The following is a 25,229-nucleotide window of genomic DNA, read 5'->3' on the forward strand; positions in this document are numbered from 1 at the left end:
AAATGGAACAACACACTATTAAACAATCAGTAGGTCAAAGAATACATCACAAGGGAAATTAGAAAATACTTAGAAATGGATTAAAATGAAAATACAACCTATCAAAACATATGGGATGCAGCAAGGCAGTGCTCAGAGATTTATAGTTATAAAAACATATTTTTAAAAAGAAACAATATATCAAACCAATAACCTAACTCTACACCTTAAGGAAATAGGAAATTAAAATAGCAAACTAAATCCAAAGTTAGCAGAAGGAAGGAAATAATAAAAATTAGTTATAATATTGTAAATTAAGTATATTTCAGTTAAGTAATTAATTAAATTTTTTAAATGGTGTTGGCAAGTTTATGAGAGACCAGACACACACACTCTTATGCACCATTATTGGGGATGTATAGCAAATGTATAGGGCAAATTAGCAGTATCAAAAATTTTAATGTCTATATATCCTTTGACCCAGGAATGTTTTTAGGATTCTACCATATAAAAAATATCCTCACATAAGCCCAAAGATATTTATTGCAACATTATTCATAATGGATGGGGGAAATCCCTGGAAGTAACTTAAATTTCCATTAATAAGTGAGTGTTTAAATAATGTTAACATTCAGATTCTTGAATAGTATGACTCCACAAAAAAGAAAGAATTTATATGGAAAGAACTACATGGCATATTGCCATGTGGTCAAATAGAAAAAAAGGAAATTGCAAATCATTATAGAGTATGATTCCATTTATGTTAATATACTATTAATGATGATAATCTGCTCCACAGATGAAATTGCCTGGTTATGACATCGTCCTGCTGCCCTAGGATTGAGAAAGAAAAAAGAAGATAGTGAGGAGAAGAAAATTACAAAGGGATAAGGAGTTGGTAATAAAAAGAGGAAATAGAGAACTTCAAATTTTTAACTGTATATCCTGAAAGGGAGAATAGTGCTTAAAGAGTACAGGTTCTGGAACCAGACTGCCTGAGTTCATAGTTGGACTCTGAACTTACTATCTCGGTAATTATCAGTTAGTTGTCTCACTTCTCTGAGCCCTAGTTTCTTCATCTGTAACATGGGAATAATAATACCTTTCTCATAAGGTCCTTATGAGGATGGGCTAAATTTATCCATGTAAAGCACTTAACAAAGGTGCATAGTAGGCACTCAATCAACATTAGCTGTTATTTCTTTGGACCAGGCACTGTGTTGTGTTTTCTGTACATGATATTATTGAATTGTTACAATGACCTGGATGTCATCTATGGAAGCTAACTGTTACAGAGCCCTTCCCTCTTGTGCTACAGTTGCTTCTGACTTTTACTGCCCTCCTTTTATAGTTGAGGAAAATGAGGGTCAGAGAGATAGATGGTTTTGCTCAAGGTGCCCTAGCCATATAGGGATGGTCTAATTCCAAAGCCCAGCAAACTCATTTTACTACTCCAGAGGGAGAAGGGAAAGAAAATAGAGAGGGGAGAGCCGGTGCTGGGTGAGGGTGGGAGACAAGAGGGGACTACATTGGGTTTTATCTCTAGCAAGGGCCTGAGATACCTTTGGGGCCAATGCAGGGCCAGGCCAGCAGAAGGCGGGGTGGGTGGAGTTGAGCCAAGGGAGAAGGGATAAAACCAGGTCCTGACCCACAGCACCCAACCCGTCGTTCGTTCGTCCTCAGTGCAGGGCAACAGGTAAGTGTTGCTTTCAGCCTGGTGCCCTCTCTCTTGGTCTGCTTGCCCACCTCAAGGCTGTATATGCTGACTCTCTGGCCTGACTAGATCTGACTTTGTCTGTTCCTTAGAATCTGTCACTCTGTCATTTTCTTTTTGCCTCCTATGTCTCTTCCTGTCTTTCCCAGTTTTCAGCTTTCCTTTGTCTTTTTTCCTCGTTTCCTCTCCTCTGTTAGTTTTCAAGATCACTCACTTTACTTCATCATTCTCTGACACTCTAGCTTTCTCTTATTTTTCCTTTTTCTGAGGTCTATATGTATCTTTTCCTCTAAATCTCTCTCTCCCTTTCCATCTCTTTCTTCTACTCTGTATCTCTCAGTCTCGCAGTTTTTCTATCTCTTCCATTCCTTCTCTGTCTCCCAAGAAGAGGTCTTGGTATTTTTTTTTTGGCAATTCTCCATTCCTCCCTCACTTTGACTCCTTCTCTCTCCTTGGCTGACAGCAGAGCTCAATGGGTCAGACCCCAGAGGGCCAGAGGTAGGGAGAGAAAACAAAGTGAATGTGGGGTGGTGGGAATGATGAATTGGGAAGGGAGAGATTTGTGGGAATTGAGAGTTGAATAATTAGCAGAAATAAGGGGAGATGGTGGGAGAAGAATGGGGCCCTATGCTGAAAGTCAATTGATTTGTTTTCTCACCCTAATTCACTGTGAGGCAAATCATTCATCCTTTGAAAAAAAGGGCTTGGCCTATGATTTCCACAACCTCTTCTAAGTTTTATTTCATGGTCTTCTAAATTTTTGTTTCTAAGAATTTCTGATTCTGATTCCAGGAATCTAAAATTCTTTATGATTCTTCCATGATGGGGAGAGGGTGCTAGGAAGGGAAGTAAATCCTGATGCTTCCAACTCCTGAAGAGAAGTGACCACATCCCCTCCAGACTTAACTGATTCTTTCAAAGCAGGCCACAAAGGGGAGAGAGAGATCGAGGAACGCTGCAATGAGTGGTTTCTGGCTCTCTCCTGGGGTAGAGTTGTGGTTGGCCCCTCTGATCTCTGGGACTGCAGATTGGCTGCTGACACGAGAGAGGATTTTAAGGTGTAGGGAAAATCTTCTAGTAATGCTCTATCACTTGGTCCAAAATTTCACAGTTACCTCCTTGGGTAAAAGCATTGTTTTAAGAAGACCCCGGCAAAGATTGGTGCATAAGTTGTTAAATAATGGAATGAATGAATGTATGAATGAATGAATGTTCACCAGTGCCTGAAATTCTGCTTCAGTTAGAAATCTGTTCCTGTGGTAAAGGCATTGGTTACAACTCAAAATCAAGTGTCCCAGAAAGGGACCTGTTAGTGTAGGAGAGTGGATTTATGCCTGGAGTCAGGCTCTCAGTCAGGCTAATGTGTAGTAATATTAGAATCATAGATCCATAGTGGTTAAGTTAGTAGGCTCTGGAACCAGATTGACTAGGTTCAAATCCTGGTTCTCCTACTTAGTAGCTCTGTGACCTGAACAGGTTACTTAATCTTTTGGGCCCTCAGTTTCCTCATCTTTGAAATAAAGTTGATATTAGTATATAACTCACAGGGTTGTCATGAAGATTAAATAAGTCAATGTATGTGAAGCATTTACAAAGGGGTATGGCACAGTGAGAACTCTGTGAGTGTTTGACTGGTAGAACCAGATGGAATCTATGGAGCTATCTAGTCCAATGTTTTTGGAGAAACTGAGGCCCAGAGAGGGAAAATACAGAGCCCAAGTTCATATAGTAAGTTGTAACAGAATCAGGACAAGAATCAGGATTGAGACAAGAATCAAGTTTCCAGACCTGGTCTGGTGTATTCATGATGTTACTTCCCTTGACTATACCTTCACTTTCCCTACATAGAAAATGTAGAATATAAAAAAGAACAGATAACACTTTTTCAGCATTTACTCTAGGATAGGCACTCTTCTATATACTTTATATAGATTATCTTACTGGATCTTCACAACATCCCTGTGAAGTAGATTGTCCTTGTTATTATCTACATTTTAAAGATATAAGACATAGAGCAGAGGACATGACTTTTCTAATGTCCCAGAGCTAGTGAGTGGTAGAGCCAGGATTCAAATGCAAGTAGTCTGGCTCCAGAGGCTGTGCTCTTAATACCCTAAATTGCCTAAAATACTCCTTTGATTTGATTTTACTCTCTCCAGTCTCATGATAGGTAGTAAGATAGAATGGAAACAGAGCCCAAGATGGGCAGGCAGAGTGAGGCAGGGCAAATTCCAGGAAAGGAGTGCCAGAACAGAGAAACTGGAACTGAAGCTTGAAAGAACTTGATAATTCAACAAATTCCAAGAAGTAGCCTATATTTTCCCAGGTCCCTGAGAATATCATGGCCGAAAGCCCCTTAGAGATGATGTGTGTACTGAACTTCTGTTTTTATACCTGGGGGTGGGATTCACCATCATCCAAAGGCAGGACTGGACTTTGCTTCCACTCTTGGGGGTTTTTCTTCACATTACATACCCCAATGTTGTCATTATTGTTGTTAATGTTGGGGAAAGGAATTTGCAGGAGCCTGGAACCTGGCCATCTGCTTTGCCTCCTCTCCCTGGGCCATCCGCCCCCCTCACCACCAATAGCTAGGGTCAGCCCCAGCCAGATGCACAGACATGATTCTAGAAAGGAACTCCTCTTCTCTTCCACACCCTGGTCTCAGCTTCGGGAGTGGTCAGACCCTAAACGTGATAAACTCTGGGAGCCTTATCTGTGGTCTGCAGGCTCAGTTCCAAGCAGTTTAGCCTTTGCAGGAAGGCAGGAGAAGGGAAACTCATATCTCCAGATATAAGGTAGGCATCAAATCCAATTCATTACCTACCATATGAGGTAGACATAAATACCTTACATTTGACAGCTGATGAAAGCTGAGACCCAAAGAGGGGAAGTGACTTTCCAAGAACGTCCAACAAGGAGTTGGGGAGCTGGAATTGAAATAAGAAAAGCTAAGATTTTCTTTTAGGCACTTTCCTAAAGTCTTAACATGAGTTTCATTAGTCCTTTCAACACCCCTTGGCCTTTCCCAATTTCAGGACCCACACACCCTACCGCACATACCAACGTATGCTCTTATGACAGCCTGTGAGAGTTGGAGGAGGATGCTCTGGGATGGAACAAGGGGAAGAGGCTGCTTTGTGAGTTAGGAGGAGGGTGTTTGCTCTATGAGATCTAGAAGGGAGGAGTATTGCTCTGTAAGAGGTGAAGGAGGTTGTCATATGACGACATGGCCACGAGTTCCTCCTGTTCACTTTTCCCTCACAACATAAAGCCTTAAATACTAGAGGTGCTGTTAGGTTCTACTAAGTAGCTCTCCTCGTGGTGGGAGGGCCTTAGTCTTACCACATTCCTCCATCTCTCTCCCATTATCCTGTCCCATATCTTGTCTCACCCTCTGATGCTGGATCTCTAGTTTGTCCTTTTTCTTTTAATCTATTTCTCCCTCTTGCTATCTCTAGCTCTCTTTGTCTTTATATGTCTCAGCCCTCCCTCATCACAACCCCCAACCCACCTTAGCCATCTCTCTGTCTCTATCCTTTGATCTTAGCTCTAACTCAGTCTCACTCTAATCTCCCTCAGTAGGGAGGGCCAAGATCCTCTTTCCCTAGCTCTTCTTTGTTGTTCTCCCCCACCCACACAATCTCTGACAGAATTTCTCCTTTACCTTTGTTCCTGACTGACTCTCTGCCTCTGCTGGATTCTCTCCTCTCCTGCTTTCAGTTTTCTGAGTCTTTGTATATTCAGCCATGCTCCTTGATTTCGCCTCATATCCCTTTTTTGTCCCTCTGTCTATCTGTCTCTAACTCTACCTCTGCTCTGTTTCTCTCTCCCTCTCTCTCTTCTCTCATCTTCTCTCTTTCATTCTTTCTTTTATCTCAGTCTCTTTCCCTACCTTCTATATTTCCCATAATCCTCTTGTCCTCTGCTTTTCTGGATCAGTCCTCTTCTCCCTGTTCTTATCTCTACCTGTCCCCTTTCCTCTTGCTTTGATCTCTCTCCCGCTATTTCTGTTGTAACTCCACTACTACCATTGCACCTTTGTTCTCTTACTTTCCTCCTTTTATCTTTCCTAATTTTTCTTTCTTTATGACCCTTCCTCTCTTCTCTTTCCTCCATTTGAGTCCCTGCTCATTCATTAATTTACTCCCCAATTCAACAAATATTTATTGAATGCCTACTATGTGTATTTTTTTCTTATATTCTCCCCACCCCGATTCTCTCTTCTGTCTTAGTCTCTGCCTCTTTCATTCACCTATAGACTTGTTTCCCAGATTCCTTGGGTCTTGCTTTCACCTACATCTCTATCTGATTTTCAAAACTCCAGGAGAAAATTCAAAGACAGTAAAATATCTGTCTCGTGGCACATGGTGCCCTTTTGTCCTATTTCCTGAATCTACTTAAGCTGGTACCTATGGCCTCAAGCTCCTTGTCTCTCTGACTGGGTCTGCTCAGGAAACACTCTGAGTGAAGCCTCATGAGCCCTTGTCAATGGCATCTGTCTGCATTAGCAGGTTGAATCTTCATTTGGCTGAGGCCAATATTCTTAGAAAGAGTCTTAGCCCTAAGTGTTGATCAAAGGGTTGGTGGGTTGTCAACTCTCATCCTGCCACACACAATCAGACTTCAATGATCCTTACCATCACAGAGCAGGTCAGTGGCAGAGTCTGAATCAGAATTCAGGCTTTCTGACCTCCAGTGGGAACTCTTTTCTTCACCTCTTTTGTCTAATGATCAGTTTCCTGTTTCTTCCTCTCTGATGCCCTATTAGTACATTTTAATATTTGGAAAGTTCTTACCCTGAAATGACAATAAAGGCATCTCTGGGGAGGGAGGCAAGCATTGGGTGAGAAGCTAAAGGCAAAGGATCAAACACAAGAATGACCCTTGGCTTTCAGCCAGGTCTTCATGGTGGAATCTCATCTCTTCCACATCTTATGCAGAACTTCGGGCTCAAGAGGGTGGCAGCAGCCATGTTGCTACAGCGTTGCCCAGTGCTTATCCGGAGCCCCACAGCCATCCTGGGCAAGATGATTAAGACTCACCAGTTCCTGTTTGGTATTGGACGCTGTCCCATCCTGGCCACCCAAGGAACAACCTGTTCTCAAATCCACCTTAAGGCAACCAAGGCTGGAGGGGGTAAGAAGTCACTGCTGGCAAATGGGGGAGAATGTCTGGATCCTAGAGATAAGATTCCAAGTCATATTGGTCATCATTACCTAATAATTGGAAGGGTTCATGTGAAAAGTATCAAGGAAGAATGAGCTTGCCTAAGAGTTCACTGGCCTCTGACTTCTGGCAGTATCTCTAAAAGGAGTTTCACTCTCATTCCCCTCACATTCTATATACTCCAGTCATGCTGAAACTAAAGTTGTCTGGATTAACTCTGTTTTCTTAAGTTTCTGTGTCTTTGCACCTGTCAAATGACTCTCTCCCATTATCTTTACTAGAGTATCTCATACTTCTCATGCAACATTTAACTTGGGCATCATCTCCTCTATGAAGCCTACCTAGACTTCCAGCCTGTCCAAATCCAATTCTGGGTCATGTCCCTTTCCTCTTCTAGCCCATGTCCTCCCTCCAATCCCAGCACTGCTCATAATGTGTCTTCAGTATGTGCCATCCCCAACAACTCAGGAACTCCCCTAGGGACCAGATACATCCATCTCTGTGTCTCTACCATAGCCTGAGATAGAGCTTTGAGATATAGTACTTCTCAGTGACCACTGTTAAACTTACAGCTAGAAGCTCACTGCCACTTACTCTCTTAACTTTACGTAGACTCTCCATCTTGGGCCAAGAGCCACTGTCCCTTCATGCTGTTGGAACTCCAGGATGGGAAGAGTAAAATTGTGCAGAAGGCAGCCCCAGAAGTCCAGGAGGATGTGAAGACTTTCAAGACAGGTTGGAGTTAAGTTCCACCTCATGTAACCTCTACACCTAATGCTTGATTTCACTTTATTACAGTCCTGAGCTAGGCAGCTTAGGGCAGCTAGTATACATTTCATGATGGAAGTCCAGTCTTTTCCAGGGGAACCATGTTACTAAATAGTATAGACTGTGCACTGAAATGCACCCTCCCCAACATACATACATGCTTCTGTAACTTTTAGCTATTAGTCTAAAATGAGCCCTCTAGAGTTCTGCCTCCTCTCTCCCAAGTGGCTAAATGGATTCCAACAGGCTGGGCTCCCACATTTAAGCAATACCACTCTATGACAATCTGGATTTGCATAAAGGAGTGAGTTTTGGAAGCAGCTACATTCTTTAGAAGGGTATGGAGCCCAGGTGAACTCAATTGGTGCAGACCACTGAAGGCCACACTTGAGAGTTGGCCACACTTGAGAGTTGGCCATACAGTCAACATTTTTCATAGACCCTTTTGGGATATAATTAAGAGTAAAAATTTCAAAATTGAATTTTAATGACTTTCAGAAAAGAAGAGTAAGGTACACTGTCCTGCATCTACCTTCCAAGTGAAAGACTCAGCATTGCTGCTCCAGTTGTCTCACCCAAGGGAAAGTCCTAGTGAAGAGAAGTGTAATTCAGCCTATGGATGGCTTCCTGACATATAAGTCTCCACTTGGGGAGATGAGAAAGGGCTAACTTTTCAGAATATTTCTTCTCTCTGTACAAGGCTTCCCTCCTTCCTAAACTTGAATATTTATATGTTGTATTGTGTTTAAAGAAGATAGCACATGCTTTCTTTTTCCCCCCTTTTTTTCATGGCCAACGAATCCCATACTCCTTCTCAGACCTGCCCATCTCCCTGGCCTCAACCAGCCTGAGGAAGCCATTCTTCAGTCCCCAGGAGCCAGAGAAAAATTCAGAGAAGGTCACACACCTGATTCAGAACAACATGGCTGGTGAGTTTGCTGAGGAGGAAGTAAAAGGGGTAGGAATATGGAAGGAATGCTGAAAGGGCTTCTGACACAGTAGAGGCAATGGCAAGAAAGCACTTTAGAGCCAAAGGGAATCTGAGTTTAAATTTTAATGCTGGCACTTGCTGTATCTGCATGCTTTAGAAAGTAAGTCACTCCCCTCCAGTGAGATTTTAATAACTCAACAAGTTATTATGAGAAGGAAATAAAATTACACTTATGGAAGTGCTTCTAACTTGTTATGAAGCTTCATTAAATATTAGGTGTATTCCTATTATTTCTTCTCCATGTTTCCCTCAAAAACTCTCATCCTTTGCAGAGAGCCTTTTCCCCCTCTCTTATATGTGTTTATATTCATTTTTCATAATAGAATGTTTTATTTTCCCAATATAAAAAGAATATAAAGAGGGAAATTTAAAGCACTCAGAGTTCCACCATCCACCATTAGCTTTTTGTCATACTTTTTCCAGATATTTTCCTATGACTAAACACACACACACACACACACACACACACACACACACACACACACACACACAACTACACTTCCCTCCACACACATGTTGTTATTAGAAATGTGATCTTATTCCACCTGGAGTTTGTTATTACGCTTTGTTCACTTAACAATATGTTAGGGGCATTATTCAATGTCCCTAAACATAGAGCTGCATAATAATTATTAATGGTTGAATGTGTTCTGTAGCATGAATGCAACATCATTTAGTTAACCAAGCACCTATATTTCAGGTAATTGTTTCCAACTTTTTGTGTGTATTCTTCCACTCTACATTGTATGTTGGTTTTACATACATATAAATGTATCCAAAGATAATATATAGTATTATCTTAGACTTAGTGTGGCTGTACTATAGAGTATTTAGTTATTCCTCTATTGGGTTGCTTCCAATTTTTCCTATTACAAACAGAGGTGCAACAAACATCCTTGAATGTACCTCATGTATATAGGTAAGTGTTCCTCTAGAATAAACACTAAGAGGTGACGATTCTCAGGACGTAAGGGTGTGTACATTTTCAATATTAATAAATATTGCCAATTAGTCCTCCAAAGTGGTGTACCAGTTATCAAAGAGAATCCATATTCTCACACGCTCTCCAGCACTTAGTATTATCACATTTTAAAATCTTTATCAATTTGATGAGTGAAAATTTGTTTTTGCCTTTTGATTTTCCCCGATTAAGCATCTTTTTCTACATTTATTGAATTGTCTGTTTATATTATTTGCCCACTTTTCTATTGGGTTAAAATTTTCCATAATAATTGTTCAGAGTTTCTAAAAAATAAATTCTGGATATCAATTTTTCTGTTAAACATGCTGCAAATATTCCCCTAGGTATGTCAGCATGTGCATTTTAAAAACACTTGGTACATATTTCCAAACATCCCCACAGCAAAGATGTTTCCAATTTACCCCCCTACCATATAAGTTGCCATCTGCAACAATCATGATTTCTGTCTCATGGATAGAGTTCTGGAGTTCAACAAGCCCACTGGCATACATTATTTCAATTTATCCTAAAAGTAGGGTTGCTCCATTTTGTAGTGGTAATGGTTAAAGAAGTAGACTCTAGGTCACTTATTTGTAGGCCACTTATGTGCTGTATGACCTTGGCCAAGTTACCTAACCTCCATAAGCCTCTGTTTCCGCACTTGTAAAATGGAGATACTAATAGAACTTACCACATAGGGTTGTTATGAGGAATAATATCTGTAAGTTCCTAAGAGAGGGTATTACATGTAATAGGCACTTATTAAATGTTGGTTATAATAATATTATTTAAAATTATTATTATTATTACTACTACTACTATATTACAATAATCATAATACTACTACTATGTGCCAGACACTAGTTTGGGTGTATTACATTCTGTTTGTCATCAGATGGTCACAATTCTGCAAGGAAGATATTATTAATCCCATTCTACAGATGAGGAAATTAAAACTAAGAGGATTCATGACTTGCTCAAGATTACACAACTAGGAAGTGGCAGAGCTATGACTAGAAACTAGACCCATCAACATTCTTCCACTGAAACTAGAAGTAGTGATTCTAGTAAGGAGGGTGCCATACTAACCTTGGGAAAAGAGATGAGGCCATGCCAAGGGTAGGAAGCCTGAGTGAATGTATAAATAAATTACTAAGTGAATGAGTCAGTGAGTAAGCAAAGGGATGCTTGAATGAAATAGTAGAGAGTTAATGTGACCCAGTAAGTTAATGACTGATCAAATAAATGAATAAATGGAAAGAGAATTGGAGAACACCAAATCAACAGCATGAATAAAATATGGACTAGCCAGGAAGTAATTTAAAATGAATTCTTCTCATCCCTATTTCTACTCCTGCAGGAAACCATGTCTTTGGTTATGACCAGTTTTTTAGGAACAAGATCATGGAGAAGAAACAGGACCATACCTACCGTGTTTTCAAAACTGTGAACCGCTGGGCTGATGCATACCCCTTTGCCGAACACTTCTTTGAGGCATCTGTGGCTTCAAAGGATGTGTCTGTCTGGTGCAGTAATGACTACCTGGGCATGAGCCGGCACCCTCGGGTCTTGCAAGCCACACAGTGAGTAGTAGGGTCTGAGCCATGAGCTGTGGGGAGACATCCAGAGAAGAGCCAAAGCCACTCATGGAAGGAAAAGGCAGAGCTGACAGTGGAAACCTTGTTTCCACCCAACACCCCTTTTGTCCAAGGTCTTCCAGCAAATCTAATCCTCAGACATGAACTAAGTCAAAAGCTATGTTTTCCAAACTCTTTGGTGTCCAGTGCTACAAAGGAAAGGATGAGAAACCAAGCAAGGCCCACTCTCTATGAGTTCTTACTCTGGCTGCAGAATGAGTATTGCCAGAGATGATGTGCTAACTCCTCTAGAAGGTCTTCCAAGCTAATCAAGCTCAACATGGCTTCTCCCTCCATCCCTGAGTGCTTTCAGCCTGAGAAGGAAGGTCCATTTCTCCCCATTGTTCCCAGCCTGCCCTCTACCTGGTCATATAGGACACAGCTCATAGAGTCACTAAATCAATACTGACCCCCTTCAAGGAAGAGAAACCTACCCAGTTCCTCAGAATCTGACAAGAATTTCTTCTCCTTGTCCCCTTTCTGTTTTCTCCTGGCCAGAGAGACCCTGCAGCGTCACGGAGCTGGAGCTGGTGGCACCCGCAACATCTCGGGTACCAGCAGGTTTCATGTTGAGCTGGAGCAAGAGCTGGCTGAGCTGCACCAGAAGGACTCAGCCCTGCTATTCTCTTCCTGCTTTGTGGCCAATGACTCTACTCTCTTCACCTTGGCCAAGATCTTGCCAGGTAAGCCTGGTGCCTGAGCTTTGTTCAGGGGTGGTATCCTGCACTACAGCATCCAGGTTTACTGCCTCCATCACTCCTTCCCTGTCTTCTGAGTTCACTTGCTCCCATTGCCCTTCCTTATTACCCACCTTGCATCTCCTCAACACTGGATGACTATATCCCAACCTCACAGAAGGGTAACATCATAAATTTATCATTTCCCAACTCAACTGCACTCTTAACACTTATAAACAGTCCTTTTATGTCCCTACATCAACTTTTTCAAACTTTCTTCCCCCTTCTAAAACCTGTAGCTACCTCCTCCTTCACTCTTAGCAAATAACCTCACATCTTACAACACAAAGAAAACAGAAGCCACCAGACAGGAGCTCCTTTAACTTATAGCCACCAAATCCACAAATTCATCTGACTGTTCATGTACCTTCTTTCATTCTTTCCTTTTACAAATTGAAAGCGCATCTCTCCTTCTGCCTAAAGCCAATCCCTTCACTTATACACTAGATCCCATCTGAATCCCATGTTCCTACTCCCCCATTCTCTAGCCAATAATGTCTTCAACTCATATGCCTGTCATCCTTCCATCATAGCCCAACTCTGGATGAATATAACTCTCCACCTTCTTTTTTTTTTTTTTTTTTTTTTTGCGGTACGCGGGCCTCTCACTGCTGTGGCCTCTCCCGTTGCGGAGCACAGGCTCCGGACGCGCAAGCTCAGCGGCCATGGCTCACGGGCCCAGCCGCTCCGTGGCATGTGGGATCCTCCCGGACCGGGGCACGAACCCGTGTCCCCTGCATCAGCAGGCGGACTCTCAACCACTGCACCACCAGGGAAGCCCTCTCCACCTTCTTTATGTCAATCCTGGTCTTATATAATTGCTCAGATGGGAGCCACTAAAACTTCATGATCCCCAATGTCTACCAGGTCCTCTATGCTGCCTGGCAATCCTGTTTTCATAGTCAGCTCTCCAAGTCTCCAAGGTAACTTTGCCAAACCCCGATCCCTTCAGCCTTCTTACACCTCCACCTGACCTTCAACCACAGCAAATGACTTCACCTCCTACCACACGGAAAATAGAAGACCCCACGCAGTAATGTCCTCAACTTCTTGCCTCAAACTACTTATAAACTCATGAGCATTCCCCTATGTCCTCTCCTCTCTCCTTCTCTCCTGTCACAGTAGAAGAGGTGCCCTTTTTCTTGTTGACTAATTCTTACATTGGTGCTCTGTGTCCTCTACCTCTTCAGGAACCTTGATCTATGAGTTCTCTCTCTCCCTCCTGTATCTTTAGCCTCTCCCTCTCTTTAAAAATGTTGAAGTCTTTTGCATCTCAAAAAAAAAAAAAAAAAACACTTGCCCTCATCACTCTCTAGCTACTGCCCTTCTCTCTCCTCCCTATAACAGCCAAACTGCTTGAGAGAAGTCTCCACACTTGTTATCCACTTCCTCAGTTCCTGTCTATTTTTCAGCACACTGTAAACACCTCCACTGCTTCTCAGAAACTTTTTCCGAGATCACACATAACCCCAGCTAAAGCCAACATCTTTGGGAATGTTTTCAGTGAACCCCCTCTTCAGCCATTAGAATTCAACTTCTTTCCATTTCCTCTGCCACCATCCTCACCTAGACCAACATCATTTTCTTGATTTCACCTTTGCCCTCCTACAATATATTCTTCACAACAATCAGATCACATTTTAAAAATGCAAACCTATCTTTGTTACTCCCCTGCCCCAAACCCTTTAATAGATCCCCACTGCCCTTAGGACCAAATCCAAACTCTTTATAATGCCTTCTAAAGCCCTCAATAATCTGGCCTCTACCTATCTCTTCAGGCTCATCTTTTGACACCCCTCCTCTCACTCTTTCATTCAGTAATATATTAATTCATATATTCATTCACTCACTTGAAAATCAGTAATTTGTTTTTTATCCGTTCATTCATTCAGGAAAGGTTTGCTTAACATCTAAAGTACACTTAGTCTTAACCTGGGTACCAGAGACAGAAAGATAAAAAGATGCGGCTCCTGCTCCCTAGAAATTCCCAGTCTAGTTATCTTTCACAGCAGGTCCTCCAGGAAGTCATGCCTGATTTCCACAGGTAGAAGTGATCCCTTACTCTAATGAAAGGCCACAGTTCCTTGATGTCAGTGCAGTTTTGGGGGCCCAGGGATCAACTCCATCCACCAATTTCCCATCTCTACCTGTTCTCCCAGCATTGTCCAGTAAAAAGCCCTGCATTCCTCAGGTCCTAGAGAAAGGTCTTCCCCTCTCTGGACCTTAGCTTCCTCACTTGTACAGTAAAGGGATTAGATTCCATGGTCACCAATGGCCCTTCCAGCTCTGACTTGTCATGAGCTTATGATTCAAATTGTGAAAGTCTGATGAGTGTCTACCCTGTAACTATAAGCAGAAGGATGCTACCTGGAAGAGGTGGGATTTCATCTAGATCAGGAAGAATCTAGCATCAGTCCAAATCAGCAAATATTCCCTGGGATAAACTCCTTTCTAAGGCTTAATCTTGGTGTCTAGGAGAAGGAACCTAGGTCCTGTCCTCAGGAAACTCTGGAGCTTCTTGGGAAATTCAAATTTCCTCCACCCCAAGATAGTCAAAGGCCAGACCAGAGTTAGAAATGCCTGGAGGGAAGAGTGTAGGGGTCAGAATTTCAGGGCAGAGGAGTTCTTCCAAGAGAGGAAGAGGTGTTACAAAGGCTTCCAGAGGATGGAGAAGCAGAGCAGAGTCTTTAAAGGGAGGAAAGGGTTGGCTCTCTGTCCCTGCCAGGTCAATCCTGAGGTTGAAGTGTGAATACTGGGACTGAAGCTTAAGCATTATGCATCTGGTTCTTCAGGGTGCGAGATTTACTCAGATGCAGGCAACCATGCTTCAATGATCCAAGGTATCCGCAATAGTGGAGCAGCGAAGTTTGTCTTCAGGCACAATGACCCTGACCACCTGAAGAAACTTCTAAAAAAGTCTAACCCTGAGACACCCAAAATTGTGGCCTTTGAGACTGTTCACTCCATGGATGGTATGTATATGTGTGAGTGTATGTTTACTAAAATTGGTCTCACAAAAACTATGATGATAACAGCTAACATTTATAGTGCTTATTATGTGCCAAGCAAAATTATTAGTATTTTACAGGTATTAATTCACTTAATCTTCACAGTGATTCTATAAGGTAGGTGCTATCATTATTTCTGTTTATTTATATGAGGAAATTGAGACATAAACAAGTGAAGTGACTTGCCCTAGGTCACACAACCAGTAACTGCCAGAGGATGGAGGCAGCTATTACACTGATCTCAAAGGTTAAGAAACTAAAGTGTGGAGACAGTATGCAATTTGTCTTGGTTGGCTCAGTAAATTGGTGCCAAAGTGAGTAGCTGCACCCTAGGATGTACGATTCCAATTCCTTCACATGACACTCCCTCCATTAGAAGTGCAAATCAATCATCCCAGTGTCTGGTTTCTGCAACAGAAAATTTCATAAACCATTACCTGGGAGATTTTTCAGGGTCCAATATCATCCTACCTCTTTTCTTTTCCCAACTGAAACGATGCTCAAATCATTCCATTGTTGTCCCTTTTAAGCAGAAGTCATGTGTTTTAGGCATAACCTTCTGGATTTATTAAAAGGAAGAGGTCCTCACTTCATTTCAACTTGTCACTTTTCCAAGTGAAACAAAGGAGAGTCCACTGTGTTCTCTGATTTAGCCAATGTAAGTGCCATCACATCAAGCAATGGTGATGCACAGGCTGTTGAACCAAACTATCCATGTTCAAGTCCCAGTATGACAACTTACTAGCTTGGGCAAGTTTCTTAATTGCTCTGTGTCTCAGTTGCCTTACCTTTAAAAATGGAGATGATAATAATAGAGTAGCTGCGAGAATTTAAGTAAGTTAATTTATATAATGAACGTATTGTCATGCCCTCTTTCACAGTTCTACAACTAACAATGATTATATTTCTACCACTGAGACTACTCTAATTCATTCATTCTTTTTTTTTTTTTTTTGGCCACACTGCATGGCTTGTGGGACCTTAGCTCCCCGACCAGGGATCAAACCTGGGCCCTCAGCAGTGAGAGCACAGAGTCCTAATCACTGTACCACTAGGGAATTCCCTCTAATTCATTATTTCTGTAGTGAAAGCCATGTTGGAACCATTCTGCTTCCTTACACTTGCAAATGAATGGTTCCTGATTCTTCTGGTGGAAACCCTGCCTAAATTGTCAACCATAGGGCTGAATTCCTCCCACTGAAATGATGCTTGAGCCATCACACTGTCCTTTTTGTCTTGGGCTCCAACTCCTGTGGTTTTCTCCCCTCCTGTTGTCCCAGCTCACATACTTTTATCCAGGCCTGGAGTCCCTGTTCCCACCAGAAGAAGTTTCTTCTGTATTCCAACTCCCTGTACCATTAGTTTCCAGCGATAGGGAATGGCAGAAGTGTGGGTTCTTGTATATGTAGAGTGGCCACAAAGTCTATACATGAGAGTCACAGCCATTTGAAGACCTTATAAATGACTATCAGCATAGAAGATGTCTAGAATAACAGGGAAAAATGGTAAATCTGCATGGAAAATGTACAGGAACATACAGATTACTTCTAATTCACTTTCATTCAGTATATTGAGACTGAGTCTGTGGGTGGGGGCCCTCAAGTAACAACATTGACAGAGATGAGACAGAAATATATTCCCACAGAGACACAGAAAAGACACAGAGGCACAAAGAAACTCAGAAAGAGAGAAAGATATAGAGAAAAAAAGTCTGAAGTCAGAAAGGTAGATAAAAAAGGGACACAAACAGTAAGAAAGAGAGAAGTGAGAGAGGAACGTGAGGGAGGGAGTGAGAGAGACACTGACAAAGAGACAGAGGGAGGAAGTGGAGAGGAGAGAGAAAAACAGAGGCAGAGATAGAAAAATAGAGAAACAAAGATGGAAATAGCCACAAAAAGAGAGATAGTGACAAAAAGCCAGAAAGACAGAAATAGGGAGGACCAGTGAAGAATAATAATATTGACAGGGCTGCCAACAGTACTTGGCTGAGGGGGCGAGCAGGATCTAAAATCAGGACTACATTAACCTGGAGCAAAAGGTTATTTTTTTCAATTTATTTAAACAAAGACATCATATAGGCTAGTGCCAATCCTAGATGGAAATACACAGACTTGTACAGAAAAAAAAAAGAAGCAGAGAGAGGCTGGCAAATAGCATAAACAAGATGACAGATATTATCAGAATGAAGTAAAAATAGAAAGAGGCAAGTCTTAATCACAGGTTGGAGAAAACACACACACACACAGCTTGGGTGGGAGTGGGGTGAAATTAGTCAACACATATAAAGAGGTTTGGCATAGCCCCAACTGACAGTGCACACCCACCTCCTTTCCCAACCTAAAGTAGTTATGGGTCACAAATTCCGTGCTGGAGATGGAGCTGGGGAAGGGTTATGATCTACCTCTATTTGTTGGCTTTGCTCAGGTGCCATCTGTCCCCTTGAGGAGTTGTGTGATGTGGCCCACCAGTATGGGGCTCTGACCTTCGTGGATGAGGTTCATGCTGTAGGACTGTATGGGTCCCGGGGTGCTGGGATTGGGGAGCGTGATGGAATTATGCACAAGATTGACATCATCTCTGGAACTCTTGGTGAGTGAGTCCCTTGAGTTGCCCTTATATACAATCCAGAAAGGAAGCCCCTAGAAGACCCTTTTCTTCCTCCTCCCCACAACTGCAGGAGCTATTCGGGTAGAATTTACAGCCCCAGGCTATGGAACTCGTGGATTCTCTCATCCCACTCCCACCCCACTGCAGAGTTGCTGAGAAAGTCTGGGAGGGTTTTCTGAGAAGACCCCTGAGCCAGGCCAAATAGCCAAGTTCAACTCAGTGAGTGGAGAGTTGTGGTTCTAAACTCCTCCCCCACCCCAGCCCCAAACTTCATTTTAGCTCCACTTTTGGGCCTAACCAGTTGATGGTCCCACCCAGCTCCTGCATATCTAGTCATTGCATATGGCAGCCCTTGAAAGTCCTATCTCAAAGCAGCAGAATTATCAGCTCTGTCTGCCTTGTCATGGACAGGGGAGATGAACAGAGGCCTGTGAAGGGAGTCTGGAGCTCCAGCTTTTGGTATACCGCCTTGTGTTACCTGGTGCATGACCCTGTTCCTTGGGGGACTGATAATGGGGTCTGTGCATATCCTCCTCATTCTCCTCCTTGTCTCCAGGCAAGGCCTTTGGCTGTGTGGGCGGCTATATCGCCAGCACCCGTGACTTGGTGGACATGGTGCGCTCCTATGCTGCTGGCTTCATCTTCACCACTTCACTGCCTCCCATGGTGCTCTCTGGGGCTCTGGAATCCGTGCGGCTGCTCAAGGGAGAGGAGGGCCAAGCCCTGAGGCGGGCCCACCAGCGCAATGTCAAGCACATGCGTCAGCTACTAATGGACAGAGGCCTTCCTGTCATCCCATGCCCCAGCCACATCATCCCCATTCGGGTGAGAGCCCCACACTGCCCATTTCCTTCTCTACCTATCTCTTCTGGGAGCCTTCCCACACCCAGCAAACCAACACCTGTTCCTGTCAACTCTGCTTTCTTGTTAATCATCCTCCTTATTGCCAGTTTTGTTGCCCTTTTTGAAAAATTATCAGTCATTTTGGATTAGCCAGTCCTTTTTTTTTTGTTTGCATTATCTCATGCTTATTTTGCATTAGCTATTATCTCATGCTTATTAGACTGTCCTGACCCTCAGTTTTTTCAAACTGTGGATCAAGACCATTAATGGGACACAAAGTCAGTTTAGTGGGTTATGATTAGCATTAAAAAATAGAAGAAATAGAATAGGAAATGTTGGAGCACATCACACATAGTAAGGGTATCGTTTTATGAGAAATTTGTTTCAGTTGCGTATATGCACGTTTATGTGTATGTGTGTATAGTACGGTCATGGTGTGAAATGTATTTCTTAATGGAGAACTGAAGTCAGAAAATAGAAAATCAAAATCCATGGGGCTAGCTGCTACTTTGGATTCCCAACTATGTTTGTGTTTACTGCCTTTAAAAATGAACCTCTGGGGCTTCCCTGGTGGCGCAGTCGTTGAGAGTCCGCCTGACGATGCAGGGGACGCAGGCTCGTGCCCCGGTCCGGGAGGATCCCACGTGGCACAGAGCAACTGGGCCCATAAGCCATGCCATTGAGCCTGCGCGTCCGGAGCCTGTGCTCCGCGGCAGGAGAGGCCACAGCAGTGAGAGGCCCACATACCGAAAAAAAACAAGAACCGCTATTGTATGTACGTGCCACACTTTCTTTATCCATTCATCTGTCGAAGTACACTTAGGTTGCTTCCATGTCCTGGCTATTGTAAATACAGTTGCAATGAACATTGTGGTACATGACTCTTTTGATGGACCTAGCGACTGTCATATAGAGTGAAGTCAGAAAGAGAAAAACAAATACCATATGCTAACACATATATACGGAATGTTAAAAAAAAAAAAGGTTCTGAAGAACCTAGGGGCAGGACAGGAATAAAGACGCAGACTTTGAGAATGCACTTGAGGACATAGGGAGGGGGTAGGGTAAGCTGGGATGAAGTGAGAGTAGTATAGACATATATACATTACCAAATATAAAATAGATAGCTAGTGGGAAGCAGCCACATAGCACAGGGAGATCAGCTCGGTGCTTTGTGTTCACCTAGAGGGGTGGGATAGGGAGGGTGGGAGGGAGATGCAAGAGGGAGGAGATATGGGGACATATGTATATGTATGTATACATGTATGTATGTATATGTATAGCGGATTCACTTTGTTATACGGCAGAAACTAACACACCAGTGCAAAGTAATTATACTCCAATAAAGATGTTAAAAAAATGAACTGCTAATTCTTTCTTAAACTCTTAAATGACATCTATTTGTGTGTGTCGGTAAGCTGGGGTATGGTAAGGACAATTTTTTGTGACCTTTATTGATGAGAATGGTCACTGTTCTTGGGCCAACCCAATGTTCCCTTGAAAGACTGCTTTTGTAAATATGTTTCTTTAATTAACCCAGTGACAGCACCCCAGAGGTGGCTTGGGGGGGTTTATCTTCCTACTCAGAAGCACCCCAAATTAACATACTAGCTAAGTATGCTTGCTCTGCCAACAACTTCAAGACAAGGTCCCTAGTGCCACCTTCACCTCCTTTCATTTTTTTTTAATTGCAGTATAGTTGACTTACAATATTGTGTTAGTTTCAGGTGTACAGCAAAGTGATTCAGTTATATATATATATTTTTCAGATTATTTTCCATTATAGGTTATTACAAGATAGTAATAGTTCCCTGTGTTATATATTTAATAGTTCCCTGTGACTATAGTTCCCTGTGTTATGTAGTAAATCCTTGTTGCTTATGTATTTTATGTATAGTAGTTTGTATCTGTTAATCCCATACTCCTAATTTATCCCTCCCCTCCTCCCTTTCCCCTTAGGCATCCATAAGTTTGTTTTCTGTGAGTCTGTTTTCTTTATAGATTCATTTGTATTATCTTTTAGTCTCCACATATAAGTGATATCATATAATATTTGTCTTTCTCTGTCTTACTTCATTTAGTATAATATTCTCCAGGTCCATACATGTTGCTACAAATGGCAATATTTCACTCTTTTATGGCTGAGTAATATTCCACTGTGTGTGTGTATGTGCTGCTATGAACATTGAGGTACATGTATCTCAAATTTGCTTGCTGCCTCTGAGCAACTCCTTGATAGAAATTCTAGACCTGCCACTGACTAAGCCTTTTATGAAAAAATATGTCCCCAAATTCAGTGGTGTTCCTTGATCTGGTTCCCTCCACCTACTTAATGGAGCTAGTGATAGTGGTCCCAGGGTAGCAGATACTGACAGACTTTTCTCCTGAGCCCAGGTGGGTGATGCAGCACTGAACAGCAGGATCTGTGATCTCCTGCTCTCCAAGCATGGCATCTATGTGCAAGCCATCAACTACCCAACTGTCCCCCGGGGTGAGGAGCTGCTGCGCTTGGCACCCTCCCCCCACCACAGCCCTCAGATGATGGAAGACTTTGTGGGTAAGTCCTCAACATGGGTGCCTACAGTACTCTCCTTCCCTTCAGCCCCAGTATGTGAAGAAGTTGAGAATGGATGCCATTCAGTTTAAAAATATATTCCTGGAACATCTATTATGTGCCAGACCCTATACTAGGGTCATAAATTAATGAGAAACAGTCCTTATACTCATACGGCTTCAGTTTGGTTGAGGAGATCATAGCAGACCCAAACAATGACTTCAAGGGCTGATCAAAATTCAACAAAGACAATGTATGGGGGAGTTGTGGGAGCAGAGAGGAGGGGCCTGACGCAACCTGTGGGATTCAAGACAGGCTTCCTAGTGGAGGTGACACCTGAGCTGAGTCTTACAAAGCTGTGTGGTATTGGGCCAAGAGAAGAAAGAGGGTGTAGTAGGGGTATTCCTAGCAGAAGGAAGAGCATGAAGAAAGGCAAGGAGGAGGGTGAGAAGTAGCCTGGGACTTATCAAGAATAAGCAGTTGTTACTGGAATGTAGGGTAGTAAGAATGGAGGGGTGGAGGGCAGTGTTTATCTATGAACCTACAAAGACAACACAAGATTTAGAGGCTTGTAGAGCTGAATAGTTTGGGTTTTATCCTGAAGGATGCCAGTTTAGATGCTCTCTGGTGGTCTAGTGGTTAGGATTCGGCACTCTGAAAGATGCCAGTTTAGTCAATTCACCTAAAGTTTACTGGATTCCTGTTGGGTGCAGGGCCTGGCATAGAGCAGGTTCTCTTTCTAGGTCTGTTGGGTGAAAGACACATAGGCAGTTGATGGTATAGCAAAGGAGACAGACATAAACATGGATCGTACTGGTCCAGTGTGATGAGTTCCAGTACTCTGGGAACTGGAAGGAGAGTGCTCATTTATGGCTAGAGAGGGTATAGGAAGGGTGAAATTAAAGAGGCTTTATTGGTAAGGAAGTCCTGCTGCACCTTGAAGTACATGTGGTATGGTGTAAGGACATTCCAGAATAAGGGAATTCCATGAGCATGGACCTAGAGATAGGAAAACAGAGGGCAGGCATGGGCAACAGTCATTCTGTTTGTCTGGAGCATAGGCAGAATGAGAGTCCCGGGAAGAAAAGACAGGTAGGTGCCATTCATTCATTCATTTAAAAACATCAAATAATGCTAGCCAACATTTATTAAGTATTTACCACGTGCCAAGAACTGTTCTAAACACTTTACATGTATAAACTCATCTAATCCTCATGGGGTACAGATGGTATTATTAGTATTTCCATTTTATACATGTAGAAATTGAGGCATAAAAATATATAATAACTGGTCCAAAGTCACACAGCTAATAGATTTGAACTGCAGAGTCTGTTTCTACATCCATGCTCATACCACTAGATCTGTATACTACCTCTGTGAACTAATGATCTAGACTTCTGGACCTTTTGCTCAGTCCTCTCACTTGCTCCAGGCTTCAATTATAGACCTCTCAGTACTCTCAGTTCTCTGAGTGTCCATTTATGCTGGGCTTTTGCAGGAAAGAAATATGAGGCATCCACCATGACTCCACCAGTCAGTCCTTCAATGTCATAGCCAACCCATCACAAAATCTTGCAAATGTTCTCTACAATCGCTCTCTAATGTCTTTTCTCCACTGCCACTTCTTTAAGCCATGTCAATGTGATTTCTTCCTAATTTTCCTGCTTCTCTCTTGCTTCCTTCTAATCCCTTATCCATATTGACCACTAGAGGGATTTTTCTAAAAATCTGACCATATAGCTGTCTTGCCTAAACCTCTTCATTTTTCCCTATTGTCTAGACTAGAGCAGTGGTCTCCAAGGTGAGGTATGCAAGATGATCCATAGGGTAAGGGGATTTATTAGAATTTTATGTTTACTTTTTATATTAAAAAATAGGAAATTAAGCGTGACTGATATTGATCTCTAATATATAGAGTGACAATAATATACGTATATAGTATATAAAAAATACATACATTGGAGGTACATACTACAACTTTTGTACTAATAGGATGTATAAGCCCCCAAATTGGAGACAACTGGCCTGGAGAACAGTCAAAGCTCCTTGGCATGGCATTCAGTGCCTTCAACATGGTGAACTCTATGCCCTCACTTCTTGCCCACATTCATTTTATTTCTCCAGCTACACTGAATGATTTATAGTTCCCTCATTTTGCTCTAGCCTCTTACCTCTGGGATTTTGCTAATGATGCTCCTTTCTGATTGGAATGCCCTCCCTCACCCCTTACTCTGGCTTACTTCTTTTCATCTTCTAGACTTAATCAGGCATCCTTTCATTCATTCTTTCGACACATATTTATTGAGTACCTACTGTGTGCTAGACACTGTTCTAGGTGCTGGGGATCCAGTAGTAAACAAAACAGACACAAATTCCCTATTCTTCTGGAACTTACATTCTAGTGGAAGGAGATAGTCAAAAAACACTTTAAAAAGTAAGTGCAAATTAAATAGCACGGTAGTTCTAAGCACTATGGAAAAAAATAGAGCAGAAAAAACGTGCTGGTTGGGGGGATACATGGGCTAGCTTGGAGGAGGGTTGTAGCATTAAATGGAGTGTTATGGGTAGAGACAACCAAAGTGACACTTGAGCAAAGATATGAAGGAGGTGAAGGAGTTAGCTGGGCAGAAATCTAAGAGAAGGGCATCCCAGGCAGAGAGAACAGCCTAAGACAAGGAAGACCCTAACACAGCAGTATTCCTTCTGTATTTGAAGAACAGTAAGTAGATGAGTGTGGATGGAGTGGTGTGAGCAAGAGGGAAAGAGACAGAAAACTGAGGAGGGGCAATGTGGGCTAGACTGTGTAGGGTATTATAGGCCACTGGAAGGGTTATGGCTTTAACTCTGAAATGGAGAGCCTTCTGAAGGATTTAAGCAGAGGAGTAACATATCTGATTCAGGTTTTAAAAGAATTTCTCTGACTTCTATGTTGAGAATAGACTGAAAGACTGGGAGCAGGGAGATCCATTAGGGGGCTACTGTAATATTCCGGGTTAAGAAATTATGGTGGCTCAGACCTGAAAATAGCACTGTAGGTGATGAGAAGTGGTCAGATTTTGAAGGTAGAGCCAATGGTATTTGCTGATAGACTGGATGTATGGTAGGAAGAAAGAGAAAAATAAAGGATGGCTCAAACATTTTTGTACTGAGCAACTGGAATTGCCATCAACTGAGATGGGTAAGGCTGAAAGTAGGGTAGACTTGGTGGAGAGTAGGGAGATCAGTAGCTCAGTTGTGCTCATGTTAAGTTACAGATGCCTACTAGATATCCAGGTGGAGATACAGAAAGGCAATTGGATACACAAGTCTAGAATTCAGGATACAGCTTTGGGCTAGAGATGAAAATTTCACAATCATCAGCATGTGATGGTATTTAAAGCCATAAAACTAGATGAGATCACACAGGGAGTAGGCATGAAAAAAAGCCAGGGACAGAGACACAACTGAGGTACTTCTGACAGCAAGGTCAGGTTCTGTCCTCTGGGCTCCCACTCCCTCTAGGAAAAACCCCTGCCCCAGGCTCCCAGGTCACAATACTGACGACACTGTGTGGGTACTGTCAGTGTCACCTTCCTCACCAGGCTAGGAGTTTCCAACTAGATGGATTCACTTCTTGAGCCACAGCATGTCCTGTACTTAAGGCTTGGTTCAGGCCAGGTCAGTATAGCTTCAAATTATGTCACATGAGTGCTTCTCAAACTTTTATACATCACAGCACCCATACACAAATGCTAACATTCATAGCACACGGTGGAGCAAACTGAGGAGGATACCTCTGGTTCCGAGACATCTCAAAGGGTTGGGGGGATCAATATCTTGGCACATCTGTAATGTGACACAGGGATTAAGACCTACTCTAACCAATTATTTCCCTCCCCTCCCCTCACTACCTTCAGAGAAGCTGCTGGCAGCCTGGACTGAGGTGGGGCTGCCCCTCCAGGATGTATCTATAGCTGCCTGCAACTTCTGTCGTCGTCCTGTGCACTTCGAGCTCATGAGTGAGTGGGAACGTTCCTACTTTGGGAACATGGGGCCCCAGTATGTCACCACCTATGCCTGAGAAACAAGCTGCCTTGGATCCCCACCACACCTGCACCTCTCTTGGGGCTGGGCCGCCTCCTGTCCTCTGCTTTGTTGTGTGCCTCTCGCTGACTTGAGCCTGAAAATAAAGAGCAAAGTGTAGCATTTGTAGCCCTTTGTTTGACAGAGAACAGACAACTACATTATACATGACCCCCTCAGACAAGTGGCAGAGCCATGA

At 42.7% G+C, this 25,229-nt stretch overlaps 1 protein-coding gene across 1 annotated transcript; it reads left to right on the forward strand.

The window, feature by feature from the left end:
* The first annotated feature begins 1,620 nt into the window (after positions 1–1,620).
* ALAS2 (5'-aminolevulinate synthase 2) lies at positions 1,621–25,137 on the forward strand. Its single transcript, XM_082864535.1, has 11 exons — positions 1,621–1,675; positions 6,637–6,832; positions 7,475–7,597; positions 8,449–8,559; positions 10,943–11,165; positions 11,718–11,902; positions 14,749–14,928; positions 17,389–17,553; positions 18,128–18,396; positions 20,809–20,971; positions 24,865–25,137. Exons 2-11 carry the CDS (start codon positions 6,667–6,669, stop codon positions 25,026–25,028), a joined length of 1,749 nt encoding a protein of 582 aa, XP_082720661.1. The 5' UTR covers positions 1,621–1,675; positions 6,637–6,666; the 3' UTR covers positions 25,029–25,137.
* Positions 25,138–25,229: the final 92 nt, after the last annotated feature.

This window comes from Leucopleurus acutus (assembly GCF_964270905.1).
Source record: "Leucopleurus acutus genome assembly, chromosome: X".
Taxonomy (NCBI): Eukaryota; Metazoa; Chordata; class Mammalia; order Artiodactyla; family Delphinidae; genus Leucopleurus; species Leucopleurus acutus.